Source organism: Chiloscyllium plagiosum, chromosome 40 (assembly GCF_004010195.1).
Source record: "Chiloscyllium plagiosum isolate BGI_BamShark_2017 chromosome 40, ASM401019v2, whole genome shotgun sequence".
Classification (NCBI taxonomy): Eukaryota; Metazoa; Chordata; class Chondrichthyes; order Orectolobiformes; family Hemiscylliidae; genus Chiloscyllium; species Chiloscyllium plagiosum.
Genome location: NC_057749.1, coordinates 9,721,744 through 9,735,242, shown reverse-complemented (window position 1 = coordinate 9,735,242; position 13,499 = coordinate 9,721,744). Strand labels below are relative to the sequence as shown.

The window sequence follows — 13,499 nt, the reverse complement described above, 5'->3', positions numbered from 1 at the left end:
AATTTAAGAGCCAATAATTTCCCCTTTGCCTGGGTTTTCCAAAGTGTAGGTCACAAGCCACAAAGTGAGAGGCAGCAATAGTTACTGTGGAGCTCAGACCATGTGCAAGTAGCGGAGATAAATTTAAATCCTTACCTTTCTAAAAAAAAAGGTGGGCATAGCCTGTCTGATCACTGATGTCAACTGCTATTCCAAAATGCCCAGCAGTTTAAAACAGCCCCGAACCCTTTTCCCTGACTCTCATGCTTTTGTTTTAAGAAACTTCAAAATGCTCCGGAAGCACTATGATATTCCTTCATTCCACAAAATTCCAGCAGAAGCAACCTATAATAGTGGTTTGTCAAAGAAACTACTTGTTCTACCTGAAACAATTCGGCATCCTAGTGAACTATGTCACAACATATCCTGTCCTTAACCAAAAGTTCCCACTCTTGTGCATTCCAACGTTTCATTCAACAAGTGGAAATGCACACCTTGCATTTTTAACTGTGTATCCCAGAAACTAAAGAAGTACTCATCTGATGTGCAGTAACTGCAAACCAACCCACAAGATACAACTGGAGCCCGAAAGGAACTGCGATTACTGCACAATATAATACAGGTGGCTGGAGTACAAAGGTAATAATTCATCAGAGGTTGAAATAGCATCAGGAACCTAAATTAAATTGTCGCCTCATGAATCATACCAAACAACCTTTAACATAATCACCTTAAACATAACACTCCAATCTTAACAAAATTTAAACAATGTTGATACTATAGTTTAATGGTAAGGAAATTTATAATGGACACTAGTAGGCTACCGTGAGAATGTATATGGGGTACAAACAGGCAGGGAAAAAGTTACGTTCTGAGTTTTGTGAAACAAGAGGTTCAGCTGAGCATCACTCAGATCAGATAAGAACTTAGTAAACAATGGCATGCTGGAAGCAAGGGTAATGGGTTAACAAGGTGAAAAAGCAGTCATTATGTGAGCCATTTAACAATATTGGAAGCACTCAGTCAGCATGGTCAGCTAACAAGAGGAACTGTATCCATTGTATGAACCTAGTTAACAAGATTAAGAAAATTCATTGCATAACAGTCTTTGCTATTGATACTCATAGATTGTAATGGTCACCTAATTATTATGTATGTTGACTTATCTGGATGCTCCTCCCTGTAAAATGACTATATGGTTCATTGAGGAACTGTTGTTGGAGAGAAGACCATGAACGCATGTCCCTGTGCACATGGGCAATCGTTCTCTCTCCCTCCAGGGCCGGAATAAAGATGAAGGAGGTAAAGCTATACTGTGTCTCTGAGCATTTTGCTTCAACTGAGGGGTGGAGGACGGGATGACAATAGTGGCATAGTCGGCAGGATCCAAATGGATAGTTACGATTGGACGGTGTCAGCAGCCGCCCAGAACATCAGTGTCTCCAGATGGATGGGCCCACAGGTAAGATTTTAAACCTTGATTCCTCTCAACATTCCTGTCCGCCAGAGATGGTCCCCTTATTCAATCGCTCTCTATTCTACGGATTCCTCAAATGGTAATTAGTTCAGTCGAGTACACAGTTTCACAAGCACACTGGCAGGCAGAGGCTTGAGTCTATTGGGTGGGTTGATTTGAGGTTCAAGTCCTCTGCACTGTGTTTAAGTGAGCTTCAAGCTCTCGGGGTTTAAGCGAGGTTCGAGTTCTCTGTGAGGAGTAAAGTGAGAAAGGGGTTAAAGTCCCCTCGTGGTAAAATTTGAGGCTCTGCGAGTCTGTGTTTTGGGGGAAAGCTTGGATTGCAGCATCACGTGGTCCGCTGTGAGGGCCTTCTCTAAGGGTAATTTCAGTGACAGGATGCAAATAAAAGAAAACAAAAGAATGCTGAAATTAAGGTTGTACTAATACTTGGCTCAGAGAAGGAAGTTTCGATGTAAATTGCACCATGCTCTAAGTGTTTGATATTTAAATATTTAGGTTTGTTAAAATACTGAATCAGAAAATATCAAAGTAACTTATTTGCATCAGGATCTCAATTCAACATAATGGGGCAGATTTTGTTTGTACATTGAAATTGTACAACATTATGTCCTTTTTAAAATTATCAAACTTGTAACCTTGAAACAAATTGAGTGCCTTGAACCCCTGATGTGTTTGAAATTCTACAATGCCTGTTTAAAAAAAAGCTGGGTCAGTGGTCAAACTTTAGCCAGACGAGAGTATTGTATTAAAATATATTTGCTGCTGCTGTGTTTTTAATATAGTGTTCAACAAAAAGAGTGCATTTTGAGTTTGATGTTTTGAGAATATTAGAACTTGAGGCTGAGCTGTTTCAGTTCTCTTAATTATTAAGACTACATTGTCCTCCTTCATATTGCAAATTCAAAGACTGTAGATCTCTAAAGTTGCTACTGTATTTCCAACTGTTATTTGGGAAGTTTCGTTTGGAGAACATATTTTTAAATATTCAGCATTTGCTTCCCACGAATATTTGAGATTTAAATCTGAACTGAAACTACCTCTTCGATTGCTAAAGCACAGGAAACATTTTGTTGTTTTCATGCTGTTCCAGACTTTTGAAATACTTTTCCTGACAACTTTCACATTAGCCAAGTATTGATTTGTTAAAAAGAAAATTAATTTTGAATAACCCGAATAGGATACCTGAGGGTTTGATTTTAGGACCATTGACTGTTGTTTATAATTGACTAAATTGTTTAGGCAGTACAATTTAGAAACATATGGATTGTACAAAATTTGATAATGTCATAAATAGTGAACAGAGTAACAGACTTCAAGTCAACTGAGAATGTTGAAATAGGCAGACACAATTTAGTCTAGTTAAATATGTGACTGGCAATGAAGAAATGAGAGAGGAAATGCAAAGATACTTTCAGCAGCTAACATCTTCTCTAGAGTTTCTCTATTCACAGGTAAAACATGCCTTCAGACCACCACCCACCCCTCCACAACCTGATCCAATGGATTCATTCAGCTCCCAGTCATGAGCACAAAAAGAAGAAATTAACAACAGTGAAGAGGAGGTCAGTCCTTGTCAGTGACCTTCCTGTGGACATTAAACTACATGAGCTATACCTTGTCTTGATTATTTAAGGGATAGGAAGGTTCACCAATCAAGCTAACATCAAAAAGGCCAGTTGGCTTCATAACATTTAACAGCAGAGCGGAAGCAAAGAATGCTGCATTCACCTAGCCTGCAGCTGCAACACTGCACTTTCAGATGTGCTGGCATCCTCCATCTGAAACATCTCCGGAAAGAAGGAAGTCTCGTTGGTTTTGTGAAGTATTTAACTGCCCTTATCCAAGTAATCAGATTTCTCTGTGGAGTGATGCACAAGGACAGACTGAATTTTGTTTTCAGGTTGGACTTTACTATAGGAGATTTTGACTGGCTCATTTCCACGCAACTTGGACAGGATGAGTGCTCACTAAGGACTGTGGATTTAAGAAGTTTACTGGTGAATTTTTTTTTCACATGGAAGGATTGTTCAAATTTTATTTACTGTAATGGACTAGTATTTTTTGTTGTTGTTATAATCATTGTATGATGTGTGCCAATAACTTGCTAAAATACTGGCTGTCAGTCTAATGAACACTACTAGTGCCATCTAGGTGGTTATCATTAAATGATACGGACGGAACGAGAACGTATATAGGGAATAAGCAGGCAGGGAAAGAGTTATGTTCTGAGTTTTGTGAAACAAGAGGTTCAGCTGAACATCACTCAGATCAGATAAGAACTTACAGTTAACAATGGCATACTGGAGACAAGTGTAAAGGGTTAACAAGGTGGACAAGCAGTCATTATGTAGAGCCATTTAACAATTTTGGAAGCATTCAGTATGCAAGTTCAGCTAACAAGGGGAAAATGTATCCAATGTTTGAACCCAGATTAAAAACATTCACTGTACAACAGTAAAGCACTTGGTCTCTGCTATTGATACTCATTGATTGTAATAGTCACCCAATTAATATGTACGCTGCCTCATGTGGATGCTCCTCCTTGTAAAATGACTATATACTTCATTGAGGAACTGTTGTTCGAGAGAAGACCATGAACTCATGTCATTGTGCACATGAGCGATCGTGCTCTCTCCCTCCAGGGCCCAGAATAAAGATGGAGGTAAAATTATACAGTCACTCTGAGCATTTTACTTCAGCTGAGGGGGAGGGGGGAATGGAACAACAATTGAAATTTCATTGCTGTAGTCAAAGAAATTCTTATAATTAGATACTAGAGTGAAACAATCTGGGAACATTTTACAATCATTGTCTTCCGATAAGGTTCACAATACCTTATTTCAGTTTATAAATGTTATCCTTTATCCAAAACAATTCGTGATTTATTCATATCCAAGATACATTCATCACATTATTTGCAATTTACTCTCAACATTAGTAATCATGAATATGGTTGCTGCAAATGCATCCATTACGTTCACAAAAAAAAATCACTCCCTTAGCTGGCTGATGGTCAGAGACAGTCTTTCTTTAATGCATTTTTGTGCATTGCAATCAAACCTTCAACAGCATAATTGAAGATATAATGGTGACCTTTACTGAGACACTGTATAAGATTGTTTATCTTTGTTTCAATTTGTAACCTGGCAGAGAAATTGGGAAATGACAATATAATGTAACTGTTTCTAATATGCTTAAAATGTCTGCATGTAGGGATAAAGCTAAAACACAGACTCCAGGTGGTAACATCTAAGAATCCAAATGAGTCATGTGTCAAAATACATCACTGAATGCCAGCATTTTACAATACTGCGCTTTGAGAGAACACCAACAGAATTAGTAGATGCTGTTCCTATTAGGCTCACATAGGCAACATATCTCATAAATCACTACAGCTATCTGCTGCATGCCAGTGATATCTAGCATACAACAGTTTACTGTACTATATTGGAATACTGTCTTGTTTGAACACTCCAAGCTATTTGTGTCATGTCTACTTGAAATGCCAACTTGTCAGCTGTGCAGCTTGCGCTCAGCTCTCCAACACTAGATTGACCAGACTGGCATCCTGTGCATCACTGCCTCGAGCTTCCATTGAGGAGAGAATACACAAACGGCAAATGTACTTTTTTTTTTAAAAAAGCAATACAACTAACAATACTAATTTAATGTGAGCATTCTCTGCCTTCTCCTCTTGCATATTTGGTTTAATAAACTATTTTCCCTTGATGCCGGATGAGCTACCCTGACCCAAGTTTAGCCTTATGAGAAGAAACATGCAATGGACAACTGAACAGACACGCAGCATGAACAGGACCACAGATCAGAATTATATAGCTCCAGATATGCCGGTCAAATGCCTTCCTGGGCTTGGCAATTATTCAATACTCATGACCTTTGATCCAAAGATGGAGGAATTTGTAGTAACATAGGATTCATGTCAGAAGGATCGAGCCCCTAAATCTCTTCACATAGCTTATTTTTTGACATACAACAGTCTTTGGAAATTAAATATGGCTTTAAATATCTAAATTATTCATTTTTAAATATTGTCCAAAATTGCTTACATGTGCAAAGATAAATCATGAAGCAGTTCGCCTTCAAAGAGGTACAGCTTCAAGATATCAAAATAGCCCTGTGATGGCTCCTCAGGACATTCCAAAGAAAGTCAGAAACAAGTATTGTGATCAAATATATACACAGCACAAACAACTGAGACAAATGACCAGAACAACTCTTCAGCATGTTAAATGAGTTATTGGACAGAGAATCTGGGAACTCTCCTGCTTCCACAGCCTCTTTTATAGTCATCAAGGTAAATTGGATGCCAATTCTCCAATTCATCCAAAAGACAGCATTTTTGATAATTCAGTACACACTGCACTGCAATGAACTAAATCTGGATTATTTCCCAAATCCACAATTTATTATCTTAAACTACTTTTTACACAGCAAAATTTGCATGCATATTTTCCTCTTTTACAAAAACCTTATTCGTAAGATTTGGAAAAATCCATTATAAAACATTGACTTGTATATTACAGAATGTGCAAAGAAATTCAACTTGTATCCAAACAGCATGTTCTATTTTTGACTGCCTCAATGCAATTGTATTACAGTATTGATATTTACAAAATACAGTCTATGTTAGGCACACAGCCTAAGTAAAACATCTGAACTAAGTTACAGGAATAAATCGCTCCAGAAAAAAACTTTCACTTGAAGGTGCCTCAATGCAATTTCAACAATCTGGATATTTGCAATGCATACTCTGAGGGGATCAATACAATTTCGAGCCCCTGAGTGTATTGAGACTGATAGACTCTAGACGGAACCTTACCCAATTGTGCTAGTATGCAGCTGGCCCTGGCTGTCGGGCATTCCTAGACCCTTTGACACTCAGTAATGCAGCGGAAGACCAGCACGTTTCAGAACACTAAAATGAATGCCTCCCAACTGAATTGATGGTCCTGTTGCCACGATTGGTGTTTAGCTCAATGTATCCATAGAACGGAGTCCTGTGTGACAAAGCTCCATGGGGTGAACTTCAACAAAAACCGAAACCAAAACTACTGCTGCGCTCTTAGCAAAGGCACATTCCAAAATTTGGTAGAAAACTGATAGATTTCTAGAGGTAGTTAGCATTTAGACAGAAGTCTAAATGATCATATTGAATGGAAGAACAGACCCCACCAGTCAAATGATCTTCTGCTCCTGCGTTGATACCTTTCTATCACCGAGGGCAGCTTGTGTGGGGTGAGGCTAATAATTCAAGCATAAGGAAGAAACTGATGACAAGGGCTTTTCACATTGCCAGCCAAGTTATTAGATTTGTATTCCTCAACAAATCATACAAGCACTTAAATCATGGAATAACTGCATCCTCCACTTAGAAAGATACACTTTAGCACATCTAAGCGGTAGGAGGAATACAATGCAAAAGAAATCAAATGAAACAAAGTTGCTTTTTGCTAGTTACACCTGTTAAATATAATATCTACATAATATTCAGACTCCACTGAATAACATCCAACCAACATGATCTGTACAAATATTACCAAGTGTTATGCAAAGATTAATTCCTTCTACTTTGGAAAAATGCACACACAGACAACAGGTAGAGAACAATGCATGTACTGTAAACCTTAGCAAGATATTGATATATTGGCAGGAAATACCAAATAAGGCACATAAATCTGAATAATTATAGTATTTGAAATTGTTCAGTGTACAAGTTACAAATTAATTACAGCTGATTTCTTGTCAACAATGCGATCGTTTCAGAATAAAACTACAAAAACTTTTGCACAAATGACAATTGTTAAGAAAGTTGATGGAATTTATGGTGACTAATGCATAATTTGCAAATGGTGTTAAAACATCTGACAAATATAGCTTAGTATTTGTTCACAGGCAAGGCTGGAACTTACTGAACATCATCCCAACTTTGGTGGCTTGTTTTGTGTCAGAAGACAGTTCAGAGCCAACTGCATTGGTATGGGATTTGAGTTTCATAAAGGGCAAATGAGGCAAGGATGCTAGCCAACCAATTTGTCTGCTGCAACAATTTGTTCATTTTTTCAGTCCCTTTTACTTTATATGAAAGCAAGAATTTTATTTTCAACATAAATGATTCAAATTCTGACACTGTTAGAGAGGAATCTGAACACATTGCTTGGATTATTGAAACTCTGAATTTAATTTCTGTTACTACACCTATAACCTCAAAGTCAATATAAAAATGAACAAAAACCTATCAAAAGTAGAGATGAGTACTCAATCATTTTGCAAATACAGGCTGTCAGAATGTCGCAAAATTTGCAAAACCTATTGTAAACTGAAACAACAATCCACAAAAACATTGCTCTTCAAAACAGCACTAAAATATTGCAGTGAAGCAATATTTCAAAACAAAAATAACTGAACCTGCAACTTCCATTGTATAATTCCACAAAGATCACTTTTGCCCATACAACATCGTTGTCTTTCCAGGATTATTAAAAACATTATAGTTACATTTGCACACTGTCAAAATTAAAATTGAAGGAGGCAAAACCTTATACGATTAAACTCTTGGGGACAATAAACCAATCCTAGGCAAGCTTTCCATATTTCATTATTGAAACAACCAACAAAGGTGAAATATTGGCTTTTCCACACATCCTGCCCTCACTAAAACACATTTTGAGTGTATAGCTGACTGGAGAATTAAATTCAGACATTTTGTTCCCATTTAAGCTAATAACTTGCTGAATGCAAGCTTTTGTGTTGCAATAGCCATACGTCAGATTAAAAGGGCCATTGATGGACAAGCATGTTAATTTGAGTTGACCTCCGAACTCAAAAAAAGAGAGCTGCTGTAAAATGAGAGGAAACAATCTATTCATACTGATAAATGCATTGCTTTTACAATCCACATGCTCACTCGAGTTCACAATTTGGACTGATTATTCCATTAATCAGTCCCCAGATTTGAAGTCTCATTACTAACATCAGCAAACTAAGGGTGTCACTAACCTCATGGCAGAGCATGCAATGGTTGCTGTGTCAAATATCATGACACCAAAGGAAAGCACCAAAAGAGCAAATTATGTGAAGGTAACAATTTTACAGGATCTTGGATGCCTCATTAAAAAATTCACGCAGCAACAACATATCGGCATAATTCAGAAAAGAACATGAATCAGAATAGATCCTTTTTATAAAGTATTTGATGCCATACATATGGCATCTTGTATAAATCATTCCATAAACAACAAACACTGTTTTCATTCTTTGCAAGTTTATGTTATGCAGCTGAAGTTGCTCCAATGCAAACTGCTCCATTTCTGTACAAAGTACAAGGTCATGTAAAAACAGTGCTGTTAAGCGTAACCTCCAGGCGTCAGACATAGTTATGAAATCATAAATGAACATGCTGCTGCCTGAAAACTTTAATCAAGACCAAACAGCTGACATAACAGCAAATGTTTATCCTAGGAGTACACAACATAAACTGCAGGCTGACTCTGACAAAATGCAAAACTTAAGTTAAAATACAAAACATTACAAACATTTTCCACCTTGAAAGAACCACCTTCTAAAACAGAGACCTATCTGTCATTCCACAGAATCTGTCTACCCACAGAATCTGTCTACCCAATGTTCCAGACTTCAGTTATTTAGATTTGAGCAGTCATTTCTGTACTTGAACAGAACCAACCAAATCTTTTCAATCGTTTCTGGTGCATGAAAATGACTAACAATCCAAAAGTAAAGACAAGAGTAGAAAACATTGAAGACTGTGAACTGGTAGAGTCTTAGCTTGGAATCAAAAACACCATTTATAATCTTAAGTGATCACCTTAAGCTACACATGAGACACTACAAATTTCTCCATTTTAAATATAGTGCAAGAGAAAACGGACAAGATTATATCTCAACATACCAGAAGCCTGCTCGATAGCTATAATATACTCAAAGCACCTGACCACTATTATATGATATGATCACACTAGAAGTCAATTCACACTATTCTGAAAGTTGTTGTTCTGCTCCATACTGTTCTTAATTAGTTATGTTTTAAAGTACACCTAGGGTGTACTTTATGAAAAAATAAATTGCATGAATTTGACACCCAATTTTAAAGTGTACAGAGCGCTCAATCACTATAAAAATATATTAGTAAATTCCAGTCACTGTGCATCCTCAGTACAGATTCATATTTGAAAACATAACATTCACGTGAAGAATAATTTCTTTGTTCAGGTATTATTCTGCTGTATAAAGCAGACATTTATAGCACAGAAATAAATTGCTAAATACCATCGAGCAATAAGCCAAACTACAACTGTTTTTATGACATACAGTTTTTAAAATTTCCCTGAATTCCATTTCGAGTATCTTTGCTAGCATTAAAATGTAATAAGAATGCAGATATAATCCTTTGGGCTGATATGGTTTAAGCAGACAAGAAAAAACAACTTCTAATACCACTCACATTTACCAGCTCTGTCTCAACCTCATACCCATATTCTGATATGAATATTCAAGTTAGCACTTCTATTGTGAGCACTAAAGATGATGGGTATGAGAGAACATTGTGCAGCACCAATCCACAAGTTGAAAGGCAATCATCTTTGATCCTGTTGAGTCTACAATATAATGCTAGCTAAATTATTTAACATGTTTTAAGGATCATAACTCATTAGCTGCTCAATAATTCATGTATTCAACATTAAGTATCAACACAGTTCACATACATCTCATCCTAACTCTAAATTTACAAGATAAAATGCAGGCACCATGAGCAAAAGCAGTGCATAGGCTATGTCTGTGGAAGTCAGATAGCCAGATTGAGAAAACAGCAACTGGAGATTTAACTGAGCTGTTCAAAATTATTGGTGGATTTCATAGAATAACCAAAGAGTTTCCACAAAAGATACTGAAAGAATTGAAGGATTTGGGAATAATGTTGGATGAGGTACTGTGACAGAAGATCTGCAATATCATTAATTGAAGACTCAAACCGCTCCCTGCTCCCATTTTCCAAATCCTGATGAAACCTTAAATTAAGATTCAGTAGGGAGATCCTTTACACAATGAGTTGTTATTGCATGGAATGGATTGTCTCAAAGGGCAAACAATAGAACCAAATTTAACAATAAATTCCAAATGACAAATGAACAAATGTTTGGAGGGAAATATTTGACAGAACAAGGAGAAAAAGACTGACTGGACAGTACTTACAAAGAGGCTTCAAAGGAATAACATTAAATTATTTCCTTCTGTGCTATATAAATCTATGATTCTACAATCAAATTTGACTCGACTGGATTACAGATACAGACAATTTTAATGCACCTTTAAAATACTCAACACACTGGGTCAGTGCAAAAGAAACCGTATGCAACTAGAAAGAATGTCACCAAACTATTCATTGTAGCTCCAATCGCAACATTTAAGATGGATTCCAATTAATAGCTTTGATTTCTCGGGACACAGTGGAAGAGTAGAGAAACAAAATTAATAACTCAAGTGAAATCGGTACACGTGTGTCAGGGAGAACATCCTCTGCTTTGCTGAAATGTACAACTCTTTAATGCAGAATTTCACTGCTGATGTTTGCTCCAAGTGGATAGTTTCAAAATTAGCAAGATCCTCCACCTTAACCAGAGGGATCAATGAGAAAATCAATATTCAAAACATACACTAGCACAGATACAAAAGTAGACCATTCAAGCTATAGTGTTCCACCATTTAGTGAGATCATAGTAAATCTCATCATCACCAACCCATTTTCCTGGTTTCCCCATAACCTTTGATCCTCTTAATAATTAAACATCCATCTATCTCAGCCTTGAATATTCTTTGAGATCCAGCCTCACAGCCCTCTGTGGTAAGGAATTCCATAGATTCACTATCAGAAGAAAATCTGAAAAGTGGATCTAAAAGGGGCAGCACGGTGGCACAGTGGTTAGTACTGTTGCCTCACAGCGCCAGAGACCTGGGTTCAATTCCTGCCTCAGGCGACTGACTGTGTGGAGTTTGCACGTTCTCCCCATGTCTGCGTGGGTTTCCTCCGGATGCTCCAGTTTCCTCCCAGAGTCCAAAGATGTGCAGGTCAGGTGAATTGGCCATGCTAAATTGCCCGCAGTGTTAGGTGTTAGGTAGAGGGGTAAAATGTAGGGGTATGGGTGGGTTGCGCTTCGGCGAGTCGGTGTGGACTTGTTGGGCCAACGGGCCTGTTTCCACACTGTAATGTAATCTAATCTAATCTAATCTTTACCTGCTGCATTAGGATTTGAACCCATGTCTCCACAGGATTAGTCTCTGGATTACGCTCTTCCCCATAACCTTTCTAAATGCACCACTCCCTAATTAACTCTCATATACTCATGTACTCCTTATAAATTAACAAAAACATTTTGCCCTATGAAATCTTTCATCCTTTGCCTTCACTTCAGCAGTGAAAACTGTAATAGCTCTGGCATCAACCTGCTCAATGTTCATGATGTCTTTCTGTAACCAGAGGGACTTCCACCTGAAGTGGGGAGGGTGTAGGGAATCCATCTCCAACCAGGGGGACCTCCACCTAAAGGGGGGAGGGTGTGGGGAACCCATCTCCAACCAGGGGGGCCTCCACCTGAAGGGGGGAGGGTGTAGGGAACCCATCTCCAACCAGGGGGACCTCCACCTAAAGGGGGGAGGGTGTGGGGAACCCATCTCCAACCAGGGGGGGCCTCCACCTGAAGGAGGAGCGGGGGACCTCCACCTGAAGGAGGAGGCGGGGGATCCATGTCCACCAGGGGAACCCTCACCTGAAGGAGGAGGCGGGGAACCCATCTCCAACCAGGGGGATCTCCACCTGAAGGAGGAGGAGGGGGACCCATGTCCACCAGGGGGACCTCCACCTGAAGGAGGAGGCGGGGGACCCATGTCCACCAGGGGGACCTCCACCTGAAGGAGGAGGCGGGGGACCTTCACCTGAAGGAGGAGGCGGGGGACCCATGTCCACCAGGGGGACCCTCACCTGAAGGAGGAGGCAGGGGACCCATGTCCACCAGGGGGACCTTCACCTGAAGGAGGAGGCGGGGGACCCATGTCCACCAGGGGGACCCTCACCTGAAGGAGGAGGCGGGGGACCCCCAGCTGCAGTGTGGGGCGGTGCAGGTGCAGGGGCAGGGGGTGCACCTCCTCTGCGGGGTTTACATCCAGCTTCTCCCCCGCAACCCGCGGGAGCTCCGAGCTCCCCCTAGAGTACCACTTCCGGATTTCTCTCAGGTTGCAGAAAGTCCCTCCCAGCCGGCTTCCCTTTCTGATCAGGCGGAGGCTGCAACAAGGCCTCAGGTACAAAACCCGGGCTCCGAGAGGCACTGGGTTATAGCGGCCCCGAGGCCTCTGCTGCCCTAACGACCTGCTGTGAAAGATTTGGGGGAGGGGGAGAAGACCGTCAGCGTCCATGGTATTCCCCCATCCCCCTTTAATCAGTCGCTGACCCGGGACTCACCTTCTCTGCCTCACTCACTCACCGCCGCCGCCACCGCTCGAGCTGCACCTTCCCGTCGCTCCGCACAACCGCCGGGGCGCAGCGCTGGGCGGGGCCTCGCCGCCCGCCGGGCCCTGGGCCAATCAAAACCCCACCTTCCGACTCCCCACAAACCGACCCAGATTGACAGCCGCTCTGTCCAGTCGGATCACAGGGCCTCCGCCGGCCCGCCAATCAGCAAGTCGTTCTCGTCACTGGTTCTATCTCGATTGGTCACCGTCCGGGCCAAATCTGAGGATCTCGCCTCCCCATTGGCCGAGGTGGTTTGGAGGGCGGGTGGTAGCCGGCGTGCCAATCACACCTCCACCCTGGCCACAGCTGCCAATCATGGCGAACGGGCGGGGCGAAAGGAATAGTTAGCCAATCAGGGAGTGAATCCGCAGAGGCGACTCAGGCGGGAAAATTCGAAATTATGAATGAAAACTCTTCCCGACTGTGCAATAATATTTCAGAAAAGGTTGATGGAACACTTCATATTCCATTCAGGCAAAAGCATCAGTGGTAGAAAAATAATGA

At 40.3% G+C, this 13,499-nt stretch overlaps 1 protein-coding gene across 4 annotated transcripts in view; it reads right to left on the bottom strand.

Annotated features, from left to right (window-relative positions):
• Nucleotides 1-13,049, bottom strand: part of csk (C-terminal Src kinase) — a 141,680-nt gene extending 128,631 nt beyond the window's left edge. For 2 of the 4 annotated variants that reach the window (XM_043680259.1, XM_043680257.1), the window contains exon 1: nt 12,945-13,049. Coding sequence is in view for 1 of the 4 variants with exons in the window: in XM_043680261.1 (XP_043536196.1) it covers nt 10,986-11,005 (20 nt within the window). In the remaining 3 variants the exon portion in view is untranslated. Of the gene's footprint in view, nt 1-10,985; nt 11,099-12,944 lie in introns of those variants that run through there. The other 2 variants (XM_043680261.1, XM_043680258.1) reach the window with 2 other exon arrangements.
• Nucleotides 13,050-13,499: the final 450 nt, after the last annotated feature.